Below are 25,541 nucleotides of genomic sequence, written 5' to 3'. Positions count from 1 at the left end.
CGCATGCGTGTGTCTCACCGACTAGGAGGAACAGTGGGTTGAACAGGTCGAACTTGAGCATCTTCTTGACGTTGGAGACAAAGGGGTCTGAAGGGTTGTTCAGAGAGTCAATGTCCACACTGAAAGCTGTGCTGGTGACCACGTCCATACTGTAGGGCCCAAAGAACCTGCAACACAAGCACAACTACTGACCACCAACCACACAACTACTGACCACACAACTACTGACCACACAACTACTGACAACAATGTCCACACTGAAAGCAGTGCTGGTCACCACGTCCATACTGTAGGGCCCAAAGAACCTACAACACAACCACAATTACACAACTACTGATTACACAACTTACTGACCACCCAACTACTGACCACCCAACTACTGATCACACCTACTAACCACAACTACTGACCACCCAACTACTGACCACAACAGCATAACTACTGACCACAACTACTGACCACCCAACTACTGACCACAACTACTGACCACAACTACTGACCACCCAACTACTGACCACAACACAACTACTGACCACAACCTCTGACCACAACCACACAACTACTGACAACACAACTACTGACCACAACCACACAACTACAGACCACACAACTATTGACCACAATCACACAACTACTGACCACAACCACACAACTATTTTCCACAACCACACAGTTACTGACCACAACTACTAACCACAACCAAACAGTTACTGACCACAGAACTACTGACCACAACCACACAACTATTGACCACAACCACACAGTTACTGACCACATAACTACTGACCACAGCCACACAACTCCTGACCACAATCACACAGTTACTGACCACAACCACACAACTACTGACCACAATCACACAACTACTGACCACAATCACACAACTACTGACCACACAACAACTGACCACAATCACACAACTACTGACCACACAACAACTGACCACAATCACACATTTACTGACTACACAACTACTGACCACACAACTACTGACCACAACCACACAACTACTGACCACAACCACACAACTATTGACCACAACCACACAGTTACTGACCACACAACTACTGACCACAGCCACACAACTGTTGACCACAACCACACAATTATTGACCACAACCACACAGTTACTGACCACAACTACCAACCACAACTACTAACCACAAAACTACTGACCACAACCACACAACTATTCACCACAACTACTGACCCCAAATCTACTGACCACACATCTACTGACCACACAACTACTGACCACAACCACTCAACTATTGACCACAAATCTACTGACCACACATCTACTGACCACACAACTACATTGGCAAGACAAAGTATGTGAACCCTTTGGAATTACCTGGATTTCTGCATAAATTAGTTATAAAATTTGATCTGATCTTCATCTAAGTCACAACAACAGACAAACACAGTCTTCTTAAACTAATAACACAAATTATTGTATTTTTCTTGTCTATTATGAATACATAATTTAAACATTCAAAAGTATGTGAACCCCCCTAGGTTAATGACTTCTCCAAAAACAAATTGGAGTCAGGAGTCAGCTAACCTGGAATCCAATCAATGAGACGAGATTGGGGATGTTGTTTTGAGCTGCCCTGCCTTATAAAAAACACACAAAATGTGAGTTTGCTATTCACAAGAAGCATTGCCTTATGTGAACCATGGCTCGAACAAAAGAGATCTCAGAAGACCTGAGAATAAGAATTGTTGACTTGCATAAAGCTGGAAAGGGTTACAAAAGTATCTCTAAAAGCCTTGATGTTCATCAGTCCACGGTAAGACAAATTGTCTATGAATGGAGAATGTTCAGCACTGTTGCTACTCTCCCTAGGACTGGCCGTCCTGCAAAGATGACTGCAAGAGCACAGTGCAGAATGCTCAATGAGATTAAGAAGAATCCTATATTGTCAGCTAAAGACTTACAGAAACCTCTTGAACATGCTAACATCTCGGTGGACGAGTCTGCGATACGTAAAACAATAAACAAGAATGGTGTTCATGGGAGGACACCACAGAAGAAGCCACTGCTTTCCCCCCAAAAAAACATTTCAGAACATCTGAAGTTCGCAGAAGTGCACCTGGATGTTCCACAGCGCTACTGGCAAAATATTTTGTGGACAGAAAGTTTAGTTGTTTGGAAGGAACACACAACACCATGTGTGGAGGAAAAAAAGGCACAGCACACCAACATAAAAACCTCTTTACAACTGTAAAGTCTGGTGGAGCATCATGGTTTGGGGCTGCTTTGATGCCTCAGGGCCGCTTTGATGCCTCAGGGCCTAGACAGCTTGCTGTCATCAACGGAAAAATGTATTCCCAAGTTTATCAAGACATTTTGCAGGAGAATGGAAGGCTATCTGTCCGCCAATTGAAGATCAACAGAAGTTGGGTGATGCAACAGGACAACGACCCAAAACACAGAAGTAAATCAACAACAGAATTGTCGTGACTTAGATGAAGATCAGATCAAATTCGATGACCATTTATGCAGAAATACAGGTAATTCCAAAGAGTTCACATACTTTTTCTTGCCACTGTATGTATGTGTATTGCAATAAAGACTCAGAGGTGTAAGGTGAAATGTCAGAGGTAAGAGGTTAGAGGTCAGGACTCACTCCTTCAGGTCAATGGTCTGGTCTTTATCTGCCTGCTTCTTCATTCCACTCAGCAGGGTAGAAGAGTGCTGCTTCATGATACCAAACATCTAGAGGAGAGAGAGAGATAGAGAGAGGTAGAGAGGTAGAGAGAGAGAGGTAGAGAGAGAGAGAGAGATAGAGAGAGAGAGAGAGGTAGAGAGCGAGAGGTAGAGAGAGAGGTAGAGAGAGAGGTAGAGAGAGAGGTAGCGAGAGAGAGAGAGGTAGAGAGTGCTGCTTCATTATTAGGGTTGAATGGCCATAACCCGGTTACCGAGATTAACGCACAAAACCACTCCCTTTTCCCGGGATAAATAATAAATAATAATAGAGAAAACAGTCAATTACGTTCCTTAGCGCTTGGATTCCCATTCAGAAAAAGATAGACTAGAATAGCTTGCTGGATATTGTTGTTGTTGTTGCATTTCCTATACAAATAGACTAATCGAAAAGGGATGCTCTTGTTTGCTGAATGTTAAATACAGCAGTGAATAGAAATCACGGTTAGAAATCACTGGTAGAAATCACGGGTAGAATCACGGGTAGAAATCACGGGTAGTTTGAAAGAAGAGTGAACGCGCAATGGTGGTAGACTATAGCCGTTATTAATTAGGACCCATAACCATTCAGACTCATAATCATTCAGACCCATAACCATTCAGACCCATAACCATTCAGATGGTGGTAGACTATAGCAGTTATTAATTCAGACCCATAACCATTCAGATGGTGGTAGACTATAGCAGTTATTAATTCAGACCCATAACCATTCAGACCCATAACCATTCAGACCCATAACCATTCAGATGGTGGTAGAATATAGCAGTTATTAATTCAGACCCATAACCATTCAGATGGTGGTAGACTATAGCAGTTATTAATTCAGACCCATAACCATTCAGATGGGGGTAGACTATAGCAGTTATTAATTCAGACACATAACCATTCAGATGGTGGTAGACTATAGCAGTTATTAATTCAGACCCATAACCATGCAGACCCATAACCATTCAGATGGTGGTAGACTATAGCAGTTATTAATTCAGACCCATAACCATTCAGATGGTGGTAGACTATAGCAGTTATTAATTCAGACCCATAACCATTCAGATGGGGGTAGACTATAGCAGTTATTAATTCAAACCCATAACCATTCAGATGGTGGGAGACTATAGCAGTTATTAATTCAGACCCATAACCATTCAGATGGGGGTAGACTATAGCAGTTATTAATTCAGACCCATAACCATTCAGATGGTGGTAGACTATAGCAGTTATTATTTCAGACCTATAACCATTCAGACCCATAACCATTCAGACCCATAACCACTCAGATGGTGGTAGACTATAGCAGTTATTAATTCAGACCCATAACCATTCAGACCCATAACCATTCAGATGGGGGTAGACTATAGCAGTTATTAATTCAGACCCATAACCATTCAGACCCATAACCATTCAGATGGGGGTAGACTATAGCAGTTATTAATTCAGACCCATAACCATTCAGATGGGGGTAGACTATAGCAGTTATTAATTCAGACCCATAACCATTCAGATGGTGGTAGACTATAGCAGTTATTAATTCAGACCCATAACCATTCAGATGGTGGTAGACTATAGCAGTTATTATTTCAGACCTATAACCATTCAGACCCATAACCATTCAGACCCATAACCATTCAGATGGTGGTAGACTATAGCAGTTATTAATTCAGACCCATAACCATTCAGATGGGGGTAGACTATAGCAGTTATTAATTCAGACCCATAACCATTCAGATGGTGGTAGACTATAGCAGTTATTAATTCAGACCCATAACCATTCAGATGGTGGTAGACTATAGCAGTTATTAATTCACACCCATAATCTAACCATTCAGACCCATAACCATTCAGATGGTGGTAGACTATAGCAGTTATTAATTCAGACCCATAACCATTCAGATGGTGGTAGACTATAGCAGTTATTAATTCAGACCCATAACCATTCAGATGGGGGTAGACTATAGCAGTTATTAATTCAAACCCATAACCATTCAGATGGTGGGAGACTATAGCAGTTATTAATTCAGACCCATAACCATTCAGATGGGGGTAGACTATAGCAGTTATTAATTCAGACCCATAACCATTCAGATGGTGGTAGACTATAGCAGTTATTATTTCAGACCTATAACCATTCAGACCCATAACCATTCAGACCCATAACCACTCAGATGGTGGTAGACTATAGCAGTTATTAATTCAGACCCATAACCATTCAGACCCATAACCATTCAGATGGGGGTAGACTATAGCAGTTATTAATTCAGACCCATAACCATTCAGACCCATAACCATTCAGATGGGGGTAGACTATAGCAGTTATTAATTCAGACCCATAACCATTCAGATGGGGGTAGACTATAGCAGTTATTAATTCAGACCCATAACCATTCAGATGGTGGTAGACTATAGCAGTTATTAATTCAGACTCATAACCATTCAGACCCATAACCATTCAGATGGTGGTAGACTATAGCAGTTATTAATTCAGACCCATAACCATTCAGATGGGGGTAGACTATAGCAGTTATTAATTCAGACCCATAACCATTCAGATGGTGGTAGACTATAGCAGTTATTAATTCAGACCCATAACCATTCAGATGGTGGTAGACTATAGCAGTTATTATTTCAGACCTATAACCATTCAGACCCATAACCATTCAGACCCATAACCATTCAGATGGTGGTAGACTATAGCAGTTATTAATTCAGACCCATAACCATTCAGATGGTGGTAGACTATAGCAGTTATTAATTCAGACCCATAACCATTCAGATGGGGGTAGACTATAGCAGTTATTAATTCAAACCCATAACCATTCAGATGGTGGGAGACTATAGCAGTTATTAATTCAGACCCATAACCATTCAGATGGGGGTAGACTATAGCAGTTATTAATTCAGACCCATAACCATTCAGATGGTGGTAGACTATAGCAGTTATTATTTCAGACCTATAACCATTCAGACCCATAACCATTCAGACCCATAACCACTCAGATGGTGGTAGACTATAGCAGTTATTAATTCAGACCCATAACCATTCAGACCCATAACCATTCAGATGGGGGTAGACTATAGCAGTTATTAATTCAGACCCATAACCATTCAGACCCATAACCATTCAGATGGGGGTAGACTATAGCAGTTATTAATTCAGACCCATAACCATTCAGATGGGGGTAGACTATAGCAGTTATTAATTCAGACCCATAACCATTCAGATGGTGGTAGACTATAGCAGTTATTAATTCAGACTCATAACCATTCAGACCCATAACCATTCAGATGGTGGTAGACTATAGCAGTTATTAATTCAGACCCATAACCATTCAGATGGGGGTAGACTATAGCAGTTATTAATTCAGACCCATAACCATTCAGATGGTGGTAGACTATAGCAGTTATTAATTCAGACCCATAACCATTCAGATGGTGGTAGACTATAGCAGTTATTATTTCAGACCTATAACCATTCAGACCCATAACCATTCAGACCCATAACCATTCAGATGGTGGTAGACTATAGCAGTTATTAATTCAGACCCATAACCATTCAGATGGGGGTAGACTATAGCAGTTATTAATTCAGACCCATAACCATTCAGATGGTGGTAGACTATAGCAGTTATTAATTCAGACCCATAACCATTCAGATGGTGGTAGACTATAGCAGTTATTAATTCACACCCATAATCTAACCATTCAGACCCATAACCATTCAGATGGTGGTAGACTATAGCAGTTATTAATTCAGACCCATAACCTAACCATTCAGACCCATAACCATTCAGATGGTGGTAGACTATAGCAGTTATTAATTCAGACCCATAACCATTCAGATGGCAGTAGACTATAGCAGTTATTAATTCAGACCCATAACCATTCAGATGGTGGTAGACTATAGCAGTTATTAATTCAGACCCATAACCATTCAGATGGCAGTAGACTATAGCAGTTATTATTTCAGACCCATAACCATTCAGACCCATAACCATTCAGATGGTGGTAGACTATAGCAGTTATTAATTCAGACCCATAACCATTCAGATGGCAGTAGACTAAAGCAGTTATTATTTCAGACCTATAACCATTCAGACCCATAACCATTCAGACCCATAACCATTCAGATGGTGGTAGACTATAGCAGTTATTAATTCAGACCCATAACCATTCAGATGGTGGTAGACTATAGCAGTTATTAATTCAGACCCATAACCATTCAGATGGGGGTAGACTATAGCAGTTATTAATTCAGACCCATAACCATTCAGATGGTGGTAGACTATAGCAGTTATTATTTCAGACCTATAACCATTCAGACCCATAACCATTCAGACCCATAACCACTCAGATGGTGGTAGACTATAGCGGTTATTAATTCAGACCCATAACCATTCAGACCCATAACCATTCAGATGGGGGTAGACTATAGCAGTTATTAATTCAGACCCATAACCATTCAGACCCATAACCATTCAGATGGGGGTAGACTATAGCAGTTATTAATTCAGACCCATAACCATTCAGATGGGGGTAGACTATAGCAGTTATTAATTCAGACCCATAACCATTCAGATGGTGGTAGACTATAGCAGTTATTAATTCAGACTCATAACCATTCAGACCCATAACCATTCAGATGGTGGTAGACTATAGCAGTTATTAATTCAGACCCATAACCATTCAGATGGCGGTAGACTATAGCAGTTATTAATTCAGACCCATAACCATTCAGATGGGGGTAGACTATAGCAGTTATTAATTCAGACCCATAACCATTCGGATGGTGGTAGACTATAGCAGTTATTAATTCAGACCCATAACCATTCAGATGGGGGTAGACTATAGCAGTTATTAATTCAGACCCATAACCATTCAGATGGTGGTAGACTATAGCAGTTATTAATTCAGACCCATAACCATTCAGATGGTGGTAGACTATAGCAGTTATTAATTCAGACCCATAACCATTCAGATGGTGGTAGACTATAGCAGTTATTAATTCAGACCCATAACCATTCAGATGGGGGTAGACTATAGCAGTTATTAATTCAGACCCATAACCATTCAGATGGTGGTAGACTATAGCAGTTATTAATTCAGACCCATAACCATTCAGATGGTGGTAGACTATAGCAGTTATTAATTCAGACCCATAACCATTCAGATGGTGGTAGACTATAGCAGTTATTAATTCAGACCCATAACCATTCAGATGGGGGTAGACTATAGCAGTTATTAATTCAGACCCATAACCATTCAGATGGTGGTAGACTATAGCAGTTATTAATTCAGACCCATAACCATTCAGATGGTGGTAGACTATAGCAGTTATTAATTCAGACCCATAACCATTCAGATGGGGGTAGACTATAGCAGTTATTAATTCAGACCCATAACCATTCAGATGGTGGTAGACTATAGCAGTTATTATTTCAGACCTATAACCATTCAGACCCATAACCATTCAGACCCATAACCACTCAGATGGTGGTAGACTATAGCGGTTATTAATTCAGACCCATAACCATTCAGACCCATAACCATTCAGATGGGGGTAGACTATAGCAGTTATTAATTCAGACCCATAACCATTCAGACCCATAACCATTCAGATGGGGGTAGACTATAGCAGTTATTAATTCAGACCCATAACCATTCAGATGGGGGTAGACTATAGCAGTTATTAATTCAGACCCATAACCATTCAGATGGTGGTAGACTATAGCAGTTATTAATTCAGACTCATAACCATTCAGACCCATAACCATTCAGATGGTGGTAGACTATAGCAGTTATTAATTCAGACCCATAACCATTCAGATGGCGGTAGACTATAGCAGTTATTAATTCAGACCCATAACCATTCAGATGGTGGTAGACTATAGCAGTTATTAATTCAGACCCATAACCATTCAGATGGGGGTAGACTATAGCAGTTATTAATTCAGACCCATAACCATTCAGATGGTGGTAGACTATAGCAGTTATTATTTCAGACCTATAACCATTCAGACCCATAACCATTCAGACCCATAACCACTCAGATGGTGGTAGACTATAGCGGTTATTAATTCAGACCCATAACCATTCAGACCCATAACCATTCAGATGGGGGTAGACTATAGCAGTTATTAATTCAGACCCATAACCATTCAGACCCATAACCATTCAGATGGGGGTAGACTATAGCAGTTATTAATTCAGACCCATAACCATTCAGATGGGGGTAGACTATAGCAGTTATTAATTCAGACCCATAACCATTCAGATGGTGGTAGACTATAGCAGTTATTAATTCAGACTCATAACCATTCAGACCCATAACCATTCAGATGGTGGTAGACTATAGCAGTTATTAATTCAGACCCATAACCATTCAGATGGCGGTAGACTATAGCAGTTATTAATTCAGACCCATAACCATTCAGATGGGGGTAGACTATAGCAGTTATTAATTCAGACCCATAACCATTCGGATGGTGGTAGACTATAGCAGTTATTAATTCAGACCCATAACCATTCAGATGGGGGTAGACTATAGCAGTTATTAATTCAGACCCATAACCATTCAGATGGTGGTAGACTATAGCAGTTATTAATTCAGACCCATAACCATTCAGATGGTGGTAGACTATAGCAGTTATTAATTCAGACCCATAACCATTCAGATGGTGGTAGACTATAGCAGTTATTAATTCAGACCCATAACCATTCAGATGGGGGTAGACTATAGCAGTTATTAATTCAGACCCATAACCATTCAGATGGTGGTAGACTATAGCAGTTATTAATTCAGACCCATAACCATTCAGATGGTGGTAGACTATAGCAGTTATTAATTCAGACCCATAACCATTCAGATGGTGGTAGACTATAGCAGTTATTAATTCAGACCCATAACCATTCAGATGGGGGTAGACTATAGCAGTTATTAATTCAGACCCATAACCATTCAGATGGTGGTAGACTATAGCAGTTATTAATTCAGACCCATAACCATTCAGATGGTGGTAGACTATAGCAGTTATTAATTCAGACCCATAACCATTCAGATGGGGGTAGACTATAGCAGTTATTAATTCAGACCCATAACCATTCAGATGGTGGTAGACTATAGCAGTTATTATTTCAGACCTATAACCATTCAGACCCATAACCATTCAGACCCATAACCACTCAGATGGTGGTAGACTATAGCGGTTATTAATTCAGACCCATAACCATTCAGACCCATAACCATTCAGATGGGGGTAGACTATAGCAGTTATTAATTCAGACCCATAACCATTCAGACCCATAACCATTCAGATGGGGGTAGACTATAGCAGTTATTAATTCAGACCCATAACCATTCAGATGGGGGTAGACTATAGCAGTTATTAATTCAGACCCATAACCATTCAGATGGTGGTAGACTATAGCAGTTATTAATTCAGACTCATAACCATTCAGACCCATAACCATTCAGATGGTGGTAGACTATAGCAGTTATTAATTCAGACCCATAACCATTCAGATGGCGGTAGACTATAGCAGTTATTAATTCAGACCCATAACCATTCAGATGGTGGTAGACTATAGCAGTTATTAATTCAGACCCAAATAAGAATGAAATCTTTGTGAAGAGAAGTGAAAGCCATCACCATGTAATTCTAGTCCTATATGAAGAAGATCTGGGTCCTGGGTGGTGCAGTGGTCAATAGCACTGCAGAGCGACAATACAGCCTGGTGTTCGATCCCAGGCTGTGTCACAACTGACTGTGACCGGGAACCACATAGGATGGCACACAATTGTACCAGCGCCGTCCGGGACCTTGTCTTATCGTGCTCCAGCGACTCCTTGTGACAGGGCCGAGCGCCTGCAAGCTGACTCGGGTTGTCAGTCGAAGGGTGATTCACATTAGTGCTGCTGACAACCAGGTCAAGCAGGAAGTAGGTGGTCAAAAGGGTCATGTTTCAGAGGAGGCATAACTCCATCTTTGAGTAATAATGTAAATAAGGTATCTAAAATAAGTTTAGAAAGAGTTTATAACAAGCTATAATGAGTTTATAACAAGCTATAAAGCGTTTACAAAGAGGGTGTAACAAGCTATAATGAGTTTATAGAGTTTATAAGAAGCTATAATGAGTTTATAGAGTTTATAACAAGCTATAATGAGTTTATAGAGTTTATAACAAGCTATATTGAGTTTATAGAGTTTATAACAAGCTATAATGAGTTTATAGAGTTTATAACAAGCTATAACGAGTTTATAGAGTTTATAACAAGCTATAATGAGTTTATAAAGGGTTTATAACAAGCTATATTGAGTTTATAAAGAGTTTATAACAAGCTATAATGAGTTTATAGAGTTTATAACAAGCTATATTGAGTTTATAGAGTTTATAACAAGCTATATTGAGTTTATAGAGTTTATAACAAGCTATAATGAGTTTATAGAGTTTATAACAAGCTATATTGAGTTTATAGAGTTTATAACAAGCTATATTGAGTTTATATAGTTTATAACAAGCTATAATGAGTTTATAGAGCTTATAACAAGCTATATTGAGTTTATAAAGAGGTTATAACAAGCTTATGAGTTTATAGAGTTTATAACAAGCTATATTGAGTTTATAGAGTTTATAACAAGCTATATTGAGTTTATAGAGTTTATAACAAGCTATATTGAGTTTATAGAGTTTATAACAAGCTATATTGAGTTTATAACAAGCTATAATGAGTTTATAGAGCTATAACAAGCTATAATGAGATTATAGAGTTTATAATAAGCTATAAAGTGTTTATAACAAGCTATAATGAGTTTATAAAGGGTTTATAACAAGCTATATTGAGTTTATAGAGTTTATAACAAGCTATATTGAGTTTATAGAGTTTATAACAAGCTATAATGAGTTTATAGAGTTTATAACAAGCTATATTGAGTTTATAGAGTTTATAACAAGCTATATTGAGTTTATATAGTTTATAACAAGCTATAATGAGTTTATAGAGCTTATAACAAGCTATATTGAGTTTATAAAGAGGTTATAACAAGCTTATGAGTTTATAGAGTTTATAAAATGCTATAATGAGTTTATAGAGTTATAACAAGCTATAATGAGTTTATAACAAGCTATAATGAGTATATAGAGCTATAACAAGCTATATTGAGTTTATAACAAGCTATACTGAGTTTATAGAGTTTATAACAAGCTATATTGAGTTTATAGAGTTCATAACAAGCTATATTGAGTTTATAGAGTTTATAACAAGCTATATTGAGTTTATAGAGTTTATAACAAGCTATATTGAGTTTATAGAGTTTATAACAAGCTATATTGAGTTTATAACAAGCTATAATGAGTTTATAGAGCTATAACAAGCTATAATGAGATTATAGAGTTTATAATAAGCTATAAAGTGTTTATAACAAGCTATAATGAGTTTATAAAGGGTTTATAACAAGCTATATTGAGTTTATAAAGAGTTTATAACAAGCTATATTGAGTTTATAGAGTTTATAACAAGCTATAATGAGTTTATAGAGTTTATAACAAGCTATAATGAGTTTATAGAGTTATAACAAGCTATAATGAGTTTATAACAAGCTATAATGAGTTTATAGAGTTTAACAAGCTATAATGAGTTTAGAGAGTTTATAACAGGCTATAATGAGTTTATAGAGTTTATAATAAGCTATAAAGTGTTTATAACAAGCTATAATGAGTTTTTTAAAGAGTTGATAAACATAGAAAGGGAGAGATGGGGGGATGGTTCTACCTCTTTTAGTCGTCCAGAGGTAAAGGAAGGTGAGAGGACACTGCGGATCCGTCTCCATGTATCGTCCTCGGCAACGGACAACGCATCAAACAGCTCACCATTCAGATGGAAGTTCTAAAACATGGAGGACAGTTGTATTAATTATCAAACAGCTCACCATTCAGATGGAAGTCCTAAAACATGGAGGACAGTTGTATTAATGATCAAACAGCTCACCATTCAGATGGAAGTCCTAAAACATGGAGGACAGTTGTATTAATTATCAAACAGCTCACCATTCAGATGGAAGTCCTAAAACATGGAGGACAGTTGTATTAATTATCAAACAGCTCACCATTCAGATGGAAGTCCTAAAACATGGAGGACAGTTGTATTAATTATCAAACAGCTCACCATTCAGATGGAAGTCCTAAAACATGGAGGACAGTTGTATTAATTGTCAAACAGCTCACCATTCAGAATGATGTTCTTAAACAACAGTTGTATTAATTATATGATTTAATAATGAACATAGTATTTACATAATATTCACACTACTTTAAAATGAATGAATAATGATAACCGTATTTACATAATATTCACACTACTTTAAAATGAATGAATAATGATAACCGTATTTACATAATAGTCACACTACTTTAAAATGAATGAATAATGAACATAGTATTTACATAATATTCACACTACTTTAAAATGAATGAATAATGATAACTGTATTTACATAATATTCACACTACTTTAAAATGAATGAATAATGATAACCGTATTTACATAATATTCACACTACTTTAAAATGAATGAATAATGATAACCGTATTTACATAATATTCACACTACTTTAAAATGAATGAATAATGAACATAGTATTTACATAATATTCACACTACTTTAAAATGAATGAATAATGATAACCGTATTTACATAATATTCACACTACTTTAAAATGAATGAATAATGAACGACACAAATAATGTATTAATAATATCAGTCATAATGTCAGGATTATAATTATTCAGATTATTATTAGGGGGGATGTGTGTGTGTGTGTGTGTGTGTGTGTGTGTGTGTGTGTGTGTGTGTGTGTGTGTGTGTGTGTGTCTCACCCTGCGGTTGGTGAAGATGTTGTAACACTCTTTAATCAGGACGGTCTTGATCATGCTTTTGTCCATGATACACAGAACAGGCTGCCTCCCATCATAGATCCTTCACAGAGGAGAAACACACCTGGCTTTAACCACTATATATACACCTACATGGTACACATTACAGACTGCCTCCCATCATAGATCCTTCACAGAGGAGAAACACACCTGGCTTTAACCACTATATATACACCTACATGGTACACATTACAGACTGCCTCCCATCATAGATCCTTCACAGAGGAGAAACACACCTGGCTTTAACCATTATATATACACACCTACATGGTACAGACTGCCTCCCATCATAGATCCTTCACAGAGGAGAAACACACCTGGCTTTAACCACTATATATAGACCTACATGGTACACATTACAGACTGCCTCCCATCATAGATCCTTCACAGAGGAGAAACACACCTGGCTTTAACCACTATATATACACACCTACATGGTACAGACTGCCTCCCACCATAGATCCTTCACAGAGGAGAAACACACAGGGTGTGTTAATCAGTAACTGATTACATGTAAAGAAGATCGATTTTTTTAAACGGTAACTGTAATCTGTTAAATTAAAAGCAAAATATATTATAATCAGATTACAGATTACTAAAACTAGATGATAACTTTGAGGATTACTTTAAGATCAGAAAAGGATGTTTGCAAATTTTTTTAAATCTTTGACACTTCTCTGTTTTCTCAATGACGTTCAAACCAGCATTGAAAAGAGGCGCAAGTTTACATTTGTTAAATCATATTATTATATATATTAGTGTTGGGTTCTGATTGCTTGACCCTATAAAATATACATATTCCAGTCACTGATGGAAAAAGGGGAAATTATAATGTTTATGTTCCTGTTTCGTCAGGATATGTTATCGTTATCAGGGATCCTATTGGAGGAGAAGAGACACAGTCTGGTACCAGTCACCATGACAACCGTGATTACGTTACTGAGTTTGGGGTAATGTAGGACAGGTAAAACTAGTAACTGAATGTAATCAGATTACGGTACTGAGTTTGGGGTGATGTTGGACAGGTAAAACTAGTAACTGAATGTAATCAGATTACGTTACTGAGTTTGGGGTGATGTTGGACAGGTAAAACTAGTAACTGAATGTAATCAGATTACGTTACTGAGTTTGGGGTGATGTTGGACAGGTAAAACTAGTAACTGAATGTAATCAGATTACGTTACTGAGTTTGGGGTAATGTAGGACAGGTAAAACTAGTAACTGAATGTAATCAGATTACGGTACTGAGTTTGGGGTGATGTTGGACAGGTAAAACTAGTAACTGAATGTAATCAGATTACGTTACTGAGTTTGGGGTGATGTTGGACAGGTAAAACTAGTAACTGAATGTAATCAGATTACGTTACTGAGTTTGGGGTAATGTTGGACAGGTAAAACTAGTAACTGAATGTAATCAGATTACGGTACTGAGTTTGGGGTGATGTTGGACAGGTAAAACTAGTAACTGAATGTAATCAGATTACGTTACTGAGTTTGGGGTAATGTTGGACAGGTAAAATTAGTAACTGAATGTAATCAGATTACGTTACTGTGTTTGGGGTTATGTTGGACAGGTAAACTAGTAACTGAATGAATTGAAAGGAGGTGATGAAGGTGATGAAATGAAAGGAAAGAGCATAGTACAGTTGTAAGTCATCCTAGTACGGTACAGCCGACTGAACTCACCCCCAGATTCTCCCGTACTTCTGAAAGCACTCTGTGTCAAAGTTAGTGAAGCCCTGCAGAGAGAGATAGAAAAAAGAGAAAACAGCTGATTCATGCCTGGGCATGCCCTAGGAGGTCGTGTAGGTGTGTCCTACAGCTGAACAGAGAACACACCTGAAATAGGTGAGGGTTGAGGAGGGTTTGTTATTTTATATGGTCCCCAGGGTCAATAATACAACTTCTAGACTGATCAAGTCTCATATAACCTTTCATTTATATATTGTTAAAACAACCGGCTAGTCCTCTTTTTCCTTCTCAATGCATTGTTTTACATGGGGGGAAATAACACTGTTGTTTAAAATATGAGAGAGATATTTATTCTGAATGGGTACTAACCTTTTTATACTCCAACATTGTGCCAAAGTAAGGTAGGGGTTTGGGACCAGGGATACCCATCTTAGTGAATACACCATAGGGCCAGTACCCGTACCTGTACACACACACACACACACACACACACACACACACACACGCACACACACGTTAACTATCAGTATGTTCTTGAGAATTATACAATATATATCTTATCTTGTATTGTTGGAAAAGGACCCCTAACTAAGCATTTCACTGTTAGTCTACACCTTTTAACTACGATAAATGTGACAAATAACATTTGATTTGATGTAAGTCCTTACACTACAATGAGGGTGATGAGGAGGGCCAGGAGGGTCCAGGTCTCAGCGGAGAAGTATGGTAGAAAACTCATCATCTTTCCTCCGGTTCGGCTCCCTGCTGCTTCTGAAAACAAAGGCTCCGTTTTCTCTCAGACTCATTCGAGTTCACTTCTCCGATGGTCTGACAGGTTTTGAGTTGTTTTTTCTGTTCAAGTTCTAGTGTGGTTCTTCTGTGACGCGGCAGATCTCGACTAACGACCGTTGCTCTTCTCCGTACTCTGTTTGTTACAAGCGATTATTGTATCCCGTCGGAAAAGCACCTGTGTGATGCTAGCTAGAATAAGGATGAGCAACAATGGAATTTGCAGTTCGACTTCAAAATAAAGGTCCCATGCTGAAACTGATGCAAACGGATAAAAATGGTGGAATAATGCCATATTTGGATTAGATATTGCTAAACAGGGTTAGAATGTTGTTATATGAATTAAACAAAAGACAATAAGTAGTTAATTTGACACACAAACATAGTTGAAGTCCCACTGTGGCTGTATTAGAATTGCATTGAGACAGACTTCTATTGCACTGTACAGCGTTACCTCTGGATCTTGGGTCCACGAAATGTGAAGAGTTTACACAAATATTGGCGTCTTAGCTCTTATTGCAGGACTTTACCTGTGGGAAATCACCTCACAATTCCATAAGTTCATTAAACAAAATAATAACATTTAACCTTTATTAAACTAGGCAAGTCAGTTAAGAACAAATTCTTATTTACAATGACGCCCTACCCCAGCCAAACCCAGATGATGCTGGGCCAATTGTGCGCCACCCTATGAGACTCCCAATCACATTCGGATGTGATACAGCCTGCATTCGTTTCAGGGACTGTAGTGACAGATTACAATTCTGAAGAGTTTACACAAATATTAGCATCGTAGCTCTTATTGCGGGACTAACTGTGGGAAATCACCTCACAATTCAGACCGCTGTGCCACTCGGGAGCCCTGTACATTGCAATATGAATGTTCAACAGGCACTATAGGCTGAATTGTGAGGTGATTTCCCACAGTTAAAGTCCTGCCAAAATTCATGTAAACTCTTTAGAATTGTAATCTGTGGGTAGGCTGGTCCCTCATGTCATGAACCCAAGACCCATAAGGCTGTACATTGACGCTATGTTGCAGTCCAAAAAACTATACATACACAGTGCCATTTTAACATATTTTATTTGGTGTCAAATTAACTAATTATTATTTTTTTTGTTGAATTTATATTACAATATTCCAACCTTGTTTTCAAATTATCTCGTCCAAATGTAGCATGATTCCATTTGTATCCGTTTGCATCAGATTCAATGGGAAACTTTTATTTTGAAAGCCGAACCGCCGATTCAACTATTGTTGCTCCGGCAAATATTGTTCACGACACACACACGCAATAAAGAGATTAGAGGGAGACTGCGTGAGAGGTGAATGCGAAGCAGGGATATTTATTCTCCCTTTTGTACTTTAACTATTTGCACATCATTACAACACTGTGTGTGTAGACATAATACGACATTTGAAATCTGGATGTGGAAAAGTGTTCATCTGGATGTTTACTTTGGTCGAAAGGACGGTTAAAATCACAAACACAATAACAAGCTAACTCACTTTCTCGTTACATTAGGAGACTCGCATGCGCACGCACGCACGCACACACACACACACACACACACGTTATCGCCGCCTGACCCGACACAGTCACTCAGCTGTAATAATCAGTCCTGGTGCCGTGCCAACAGTGACAACACAGCATTTTCCATACACAACAGTAAATCACAGATTGAACAACGAGCCAGATGTTTGACCTGAAGCATCCTGTTGGTATTTCCGTCGCCAAATATGGTGATGAGAGGAAGTCCAGTGGCCGTCAGTGGGAGAAGACGGAGCGAGATTCTCCTTGACGAAACATAATATCTCAGTCGGTTTTCTGTGTCCCAAACTAGAATCTGTTGTCGACTTTAGCCTTTGCCAAATTTACAAAAAAAATGGCATTGTTTAGGATGAGTGCAAGGGCGAATTGAGTCAATGCACACATTAACCTCACAGAGTAGGTGTTCTCTAACGGAAATCAAATCAAATCAAATTGTATTAGTCACATGCGCCGAATAGAACAGGTGTAGGTAGACCTTATATTGAAATGCTAACTTACGAGCCCCTAACCAACAATGCAGTTTAAAAAAATACAGATAAGAACAAGGGACAAAAGTAAAAAGTAATTGAAGAGCAGCAGTGAAATAAAAATAGTGAGACTATATACAGGCGGGTACCGATACAGAGTCAATGTGCAGGAGCACCGGTTATTTGAAGTGGTATGTACATGTAGATAGAGTTATTAAAGTAACTATACATAGATGACCACAGAGAGTAGCAGTGGTGTAAAGAGGGGTGAGGGAGTGGGGGGGGCACTGCAAATAGTCTGGGTAGGGGTAGGGGCTTATGGCTTAGGGGTAGAAGCTGTTTAGAAGCCTCTTGGACATAGACTTGGCGCTCCGGTACCACTTGCCGTGCGGTAGCAGAGAGAACAGTCTATGACTAGGGTGGCTGGAGTCTTTAACAATTGTTAAGGCCTTCCTCTGACACCGCCTGGTATAGAGGTCCTGGATGGCAGGAAGCTTGGCCCCAGTGATGTACTGGGCCATTCGCACTACCCTCTGTAGTGCCTTGCGGTCAGAGGCTGAGCCGTTGCCATAAAAGGCAGTGATGCAACCAGTCAGGATGCTCTCGAGGGTGCAGCTGTAAAACCTTTTGAGGATCTGAGGACCCATGCCAAATCTTTTCAGTGTCCTGAGGGGGAATAGGCTTTGTCGTGCCCTCTTCACACCTGTCTTGGTGTGTTTGGACCATGATAGTTTGTTGTTGATGTGGACACCAAGGAATTTGAAGCTCTCAACCTGCTCCACTACAGCCACGTCGATGAGAATGGGGGCGTGGCTCCGTCCTCCTTTTCCTGTAGTCCACAATTACCTCCTTTGTCTTGATCACGCTGAGGGAGAGGTTATTGTCCTGGCACCACACGCCCAGGTCTCTGACCTCCTCCCTATAGGCTGTCTCGTCGTTGATCACGCCTGACACTGTTGTCATCAGCAAATGTAATGATGGTGTTGGAGTCATGCCTGTCCGTGCAGTCTTGAGTGAACAGGGAGTACAGGAGGGGACTGAACACGCAACCCTGAGGGGGTCCCAGTGTTGAGGATCAGCATGGTGCATGTGTTGTTACCTACCCTCACCACCAGGGGGTGGCTCATCAGGAAGTCCTGGATCCAGTTGCAGAGGGAGGTATTTAGTCCCAGGGTCCTGAGCTTATTGATGAGCTTTGAGGACACTATGGTGTTGAACCCTGAGTTCCTTTTGTCCAGGTGGGAAAGGGCGGTGTGGAGTGCAATGGAATTTGCATAATCTGTTGAACTGTTGGGGCGGTATGCGAATTGGAGTGGGTCTAGGGTTTCTGGGATGATGGTGCTGAGGTGAGCCATGACCAGTCTTTCTAAGCACTTCATGGCTACAGACGTGAGTGCTATGGGTCAGTATTTGTTTAGGAAGGTTACCTTAGTGTTCTTGGGCACAGGGATTACGTTGGTCTGCTTAAACATATTGGTATTACAGACTCGGACAGGGAGAGGTTGAAAATGTCAGTGAAGACACTTGCCAGTTGGTCAGCGCATGCACACAGTACACGTCAAATCAAATCAAATCAATTCACATTGTATTTGTCACATACACATGATAAGCAGATGTTAATGAGAGTGTAGCGAAATGCTGGTGCTTCTAGTTCCGACAATGCAGTAATAACCAACGAGTAATCTAACCTAACAAGTCCAAAATTATTACCTTATACACACAAGTGTATGAGGTAGTACACTCCGGCGCCGACAGAGATGGCCGCCTCGCTTCGCGTTCCTAGGAAACTATGCAGTTTTTTGTTTTTTGAAGTGTTATTTCTTACATTGGTACCCCAGGTCATCTTAGGTTTCATTACATACAGTCGAGAAGAACTACTGAATATAAGAGCAGCGTCATCTCACCATCAGTACGACCAAGAATATGACTTTCGCGAAGCGGATCCTGTGTTCTGCCTTTCACCCAGGACAACGGAATGGATCCCAGCCGGCGACCCAAAAAAACGACTTCGTAAAAGGGGGAAACGAAGCGGTCTTCTGGTCAGACACCGGAGACGGGCACATCGTGCACCACTCCTTAGCATTCTTCTCGCCAATGTCCAATCTCTTGACAACAAGGTTGATGAAATCCGAGCAAGGGTAGCATTCCAGAGGGACATCAGAGACTGTAATGTTCTTTGCTTCACAGAAACATGGCTCACTGGAGAGACGCTATCGGAGTCGGTGCAGCCAGCTGGTTTCTCCACGCATCGCGCCGACAGAAACAAACATCTTTCTGGTAAGAAGAGGGGCGGGGGCGTATGCTTTATGGTTAACGAGACGTGGTGTGGCCACAACAACATACAGGAACTCAAGTCCTTCTGTTCACGTGATTTAGCATTCCTCACAATAAAATGTTGACCGCATTATCTACCAAGGGAATTATCTTCGATTATAATCACAGCCGTATATATTCCCCACCGTGAAGCGTGAAGAAACCAGCTGGCTGTACCGACTCCGTTAGCGTCTCTCGAGTGAGCCATGTTTCCGTGAAGCAAAGAACGTTACAGAGTCTGATGTCTCTCTGGAATGCTACCCTTGCTCGGATTTCATCAACCTTGTTGTCAAGAGACTGGACATTGGCCAGTAGTATGCTAGGGAGTGGTGCGTGATGTGCCCGTCTCCGGTGCCTGACCAGAAGACCGCTTCATTTGACTCTTTTACGACGTCGTTGTTTTGGGTCGCTGGCTGGGATCCGATCCGTTGTCCTGGGTGGAAGGTAGAACACAGGATCCACTTCGCGAAAGTCATATTCCTGGACGTAATGATGGTGAGTTGACGTTGCTCTTATATTCAGTAGTTCCACCCGACTGTATGTAATGAAACCTAAGATTACCTGGTCTACCAATGTAAGACATAACACGGAAAAAAACAAAATACTGCATAATTTCCTAGGAACGGGAAGCGAGGCGGCCATCTCTGTTGGCGCCGGAAGTAATAATCTGTCTGGCCCAGTAAGACCTTGTGAAGGTCTTACTCACATCAGCTGACTCACATCAGAGTGTGATCCCACAGTCTTGTGGAACAGCTGGTGCTCTCATGCATGTTTCAGTGTTATTTGCCTTGACACGAGCATAGAAGTAGTTTTGCTCGTCTGGGATGCTTGTGTCACTGGGCAGCGCATCCCCTTGTAGTCTGTAATGGTTTGCAAGCCCTGCCACATCTGACGAGTGTCAGAGCCGGTGTAATAAGATTGGATGTCAGTCCTGTATTGATGCTTTGTCTGTTTGATGGTTCCTCGGAGGGCATAGAGGGATTTGGCAACACAACTACCGACTGAAACTACTAACAACACAACAACCAATAACACAACTACCGACCACAACAACGGACCACACAACTACTGACAGCAACTACTGACAGCAACTTCAGACCACATCTAATGACCACACAACTACTGACCACACAACTACAGACCACAACCACACAACTACCGACTGAAACTACTAACAACACAACAACCAATCACACAACTACCGACCACAAATACTGACCACACAACTACTGACCACACCTGCTGACCACACCCGTCGACCGCACCGAATGACCACACCTACAGACCAACATCTGATCCCAGCTACTAACCACAACCACTGACCACACAACAAATGACCACAGCAACTGCCCACACCCACTGAATACACAACAACTGACCACAACGACTCACATCGCAACAACTGACCAAACAACTAGTGACCACACAACTATTGACCACAACCACACATCTACTGACCACACAACTACTGACCACACAACTATTGACCACACAACTACCAACTACTCAACCACTGACCACAACTACTGAGCACAACAACTGACCACAACTACTGACCGCAGCTACCGGTCACACAACCACCGACCCCACAACCACTGACCGCAACTACACACCACACACATCGACTACACAACTTCCGACCACAGCTACTGACCACACAACTACTGACATCAACTGCTAACCACACAACAACTGACCACACCAACTGCCCACACCAACTGACCACAACTACTGAAAACCCCTACTGACCACACCTACTGACTACAACCACATAACTACTGACCAAACACCTAGTGACCACACAACTACTGACCACTTTCCCACAACTACCAAACACTCAACTACTGACCACAACAACTGACCCCACAGCTACTGACCCAACACATACTGACCACACAACTACTGACCAAACAACTGCCTACCACAACTAACGAGCACAACAACGGACGACAACGACTGACAGCAACTACTGACTATGCAACTACTGACCACAATCACACAACTACTGACCAGATCTACTGACCAGAACTACTGACCAGAACTACTGACCACACAACCACTGGCCACAATCACACAACTACTGACCAGAACTACTGACCAGAACTACTGACCAGAACTACTGACCACATAACCACTGGCCACAATCACACAACTACTGACTAGAACTACTGACCACAACTACTGACCACACAACCACTGGCCACAATCACACAACTACTGACCAGAACTACTGTCCACACAACCACCGACCACAATTACCGACCGCAACTACTGACCACACAACTACTGATCACACAATCACTGACCACAGTCACACAACTACTGACCACAACTATTGACCTCAACTCCTGACCTCACAACTACTGATCACACAACCACTGACCACAATCACACAACTACTGACCTCAACTACTGACCTCAACTACTGACCTCACAACTACTGAACACACAACTACTGAACAAACACCATCCGGTGAAACATCTGGCTCATTGTTTGATCTGTGATTGACTCTTGTGAGTGGAAAATGCTGTGTTGTTACTGTTGGCATGGCACTCTTGTATTCAAAGTCTCTCTGCCAGGGGCCTAGTTGCAAAACGTTTAATAAACGGACTGAACGAAATGTGGATTTATCCAATATTAACTCAAATTTTGCTCCGTTTGCTTCCATTTAGTTCTTAAACACGGTTTCCATAATGAATATACCCCTGCTCTCTCTTGTCGATCATTCACCAATTTAAATTCAATTTAAGGGGCTTTATTGGCCATGGGAAACATGTTTACATTGCAAAAAAGAAGTGAAATAGATCATCAACACAAGTGAAATCAACAATACAAACATTTCAAATGTCGTATTATGTCTACACACACTGTTGTAATGATGTGCAAATAGTTAAAGTACAAAAGGGAGAATAAATATCCCTGCTTCGCATTCACCTCTCACACAGTCTCCCTCTGATCTCTTTATTGCGTTTGTGTGTAGTGAACAACATTTGCCTGAGCATCAATAGTAAAATCGGCGGTTCGGTTTTCAAAATAAAAGTTACCCATTGAATCGGATGCAAACGGATATAAATTGTGGAATCATGCAACAATCCTGTAGGGACTTTATGTTGCTAAACATATATAATACATTCAACAAAAGACAATAATTAGTTCATTTGACACCAAATAAAATCTGTTGGAAATATTATTACTACATTTGGACGAGATAATTCGAAACAAGGTTGGAATACTGTTATATACATTTTTAAAAAGACAATAATTTGTTTAATTTGATGCCCCCCCAAAAATGTGTTTATATTGCACTGTGGATGTATAGTCTTCAGGACTAAAACACACCTTCAATGTACAGCCTTATGGATCCTGGGTTCATGACATATCGTACCAGCCTTATGGGTCTTGGGTTCATGACATATCGTACCAGCCTTATGGGTCTTGGGTTCATGACAAGGGGTACCAGCCTTATGGATCTTGGGTTCATGACAGGGGGTACCAGCCTTATGGATCTTGGGTTCATGACAGGGGGTACCAGCCTTATGGATCTTGGGTTCATGACATATCGTACCAGCCTTATGGGTCTAGGTTCATGACATATCGTACCAGCCTTATGGATCCTGGGTTCATGACATATCGTACCAGCCTTATGGGTCTGGGTTCATGACATATCGTACCAGCCTTATGGATCCTGGGTTCATGACATATCGTACCAGCCTTATGGGTCTGGGTTCATGACATATCGTACCAGCCTTATGGATCCTGGGTTCATGACATATCGTACCAGCCTTATGGGTCTGGGTTCATGACATATCGTACCAGCCTTATGGATCCTGGGTTCATGACATATCGTACCAGCCTTATGGGTCTGGGTTCATGACATATCGTACCAGCCTTATGGATCCTGGGTTCATGACATATCGTACCAGCCTTATGGGTCTGGGTTCATGACATATCGTACCAGCCTTATGGATCTTGGGTTCATGACAGGGGGTACCAGCCTACTCATTGACACCCACAGACCACAATTATAAAGAGTTTTCACAAATATTACAATCGCGGCTCTTATTGCAGGACTTTAACGGAGGGAAATCACCTCACAACTCAGCCTATAGAATATTCATATTGCAATGTACAGGGCTCCAGAGTGGTGCAGCGGTCTAAGGCACTGCATCGCTAAGCAAGAGGCGTCACTACAGTCCCTGGTTCAAATGCAGGCTGTATCACATCTGGTCGTGATTGGGAGTCCCACAGGGCGGTGCACAATTGGCCCAGCATCATCTGGGTTTGGCTGGGGTAGGGCGTCATTGTAAATAAGAATTTGTTCTTAACTGACTTGCCTAGTTTAATAAAGGTTAAATTTTATTATTATTATTATTATTATTATTTATTTTATTTTTTTACTTATGGAATTGTGAGGTGATTTCCCACAGTTAAAGACCTGTAATAAGAGCTAAGACGCCAATATTTGTGTAAACTCTTCACATTTCATGGACCCAAGATCCAGAGGTAACGCTGTACAGTGCAATAGAAGTCTGTCTCAATGCAATTCTAATAAAGCCACAATGGGACTTCAACTATGTTGGTGTGTCAAATGAACTACTCATTGTCTTTTGTTTAATTCATATAACAACATTCCAACCCTGTTCAGCAGTATCTAATCCAAATATGGCATTATTACATGATTTGTATCTGTTTGCATCAGTTTCAGCATGGGACTTTTATTTTGAAGTCGAACCGCAAATTCCATTGTGGCTCATCATTATTCTAGCTAGCATCACACATCGCACGGGGTAAAAGAGTAACTTCCAACCTGCACGGTCTCAAACAGAATACCTAGAAGAGCATCGGTCGTTAGTCGAGATCTGCCGCGTCGCAGCAGAACCACACTAGAACCTGACAGAAAAAACAACTCAAAACGAGAAGTGAACTTGAACGAGTCTGAGAGAAAACGGAGCCTTTGTTTTCAGAAGCAGCAGGGAGCCGAACCGGAGGAAAGATGATGAGTTTTCTACCATACTTCTCCGCTGAGACCTGGACCCTCCTGGCCCTCCTCATCACCCTCATTGTAGTGTAAGGACTTACATCAAATCAAATGTTA

General features: G+C 40.4%; 2 protein-coding genes across 2 annotated transcripts in view; one reads left to right on the top strand and one right to left on the bottom strand.

Moving 5' to 3' along the window:
- The window catches only part of LOC139424252 (cytochrome P450 3A27), a 28,875-nt gene extending 12,445 nt beyond the window's left edge, over positions 1-16,430 (bottom strand). The window contains exons 1-7 of the mRNA XM_071175936.1: positions 15,992-16,430; positions 15,693-15,786; positions 15,318-15,370; positions 13,575-13,674; positions 12,472-12,585; positions 2,634-2,722; positions 19-167 (exon numbers count right to left, since the gene is read on the bottom strand). Coding sequence (XP_071032037.1) covers positions 19-167; positions 2,634-2,722; positions 12,472-12,585; positions 13,575-13,674; positions 15,318-15,370; positions 15,693-15,786; positions 15,992-16,065 — 673 coding nt within the window. The 5' untranslated portion in view covers positions 16,066-16,430. The remainder of the gene's footprint in view (positions 1-18; positions 168-2,633; positions 2,723-12,471; positions 12,586-13,574; positions 13,675-15,317; positions 15,371-15,692; positions 15,787-15,991) is intronic.
- An 8,941-nt stretch (positions 16,431-25,371) lies between these two features.
- LOC139424251 (cytochrome P450 3A27-like) overlaps positions 25,372-25,541 on the top strand; it is a 25,458-nt gene continuing 25,288 nt past the window's right edge. Inside the window, exon 1 of the mRNA XM_071175935.1 lies at positions 25,372-25,513. Coding sequence (XP_071032036.1) covers positions 25,440-25,513 — 74 coding nt within the window. The 5' untranslated portion in view covers positions 25,372-25,439. The remainder of the gene's footprint in view (positions 25,514-25,541) is intronic.

This window comes from Oncorhynchus clarkii, chromosome 13, assembly GCF_045791955.1.
Source record: "Oncorhynchus clarkii lewisi isolate Uvic-CL-2024 chromosome 13, UVic_Ocla_1.0, whole genome shotgun sequence".
Taxonomy (NCBI): Eukaryota; Metazoa; Chordata; class Actinopteri; order Salmoniformes; family Salmonidae; genus Oncorhynchus; species Oncorhynchus clarkii.
The sequence above is the reverse complement of the archived record's forward strand: the minus strand, read 5'-3'. Positions and strand labels throughout refer to the sequence as shown.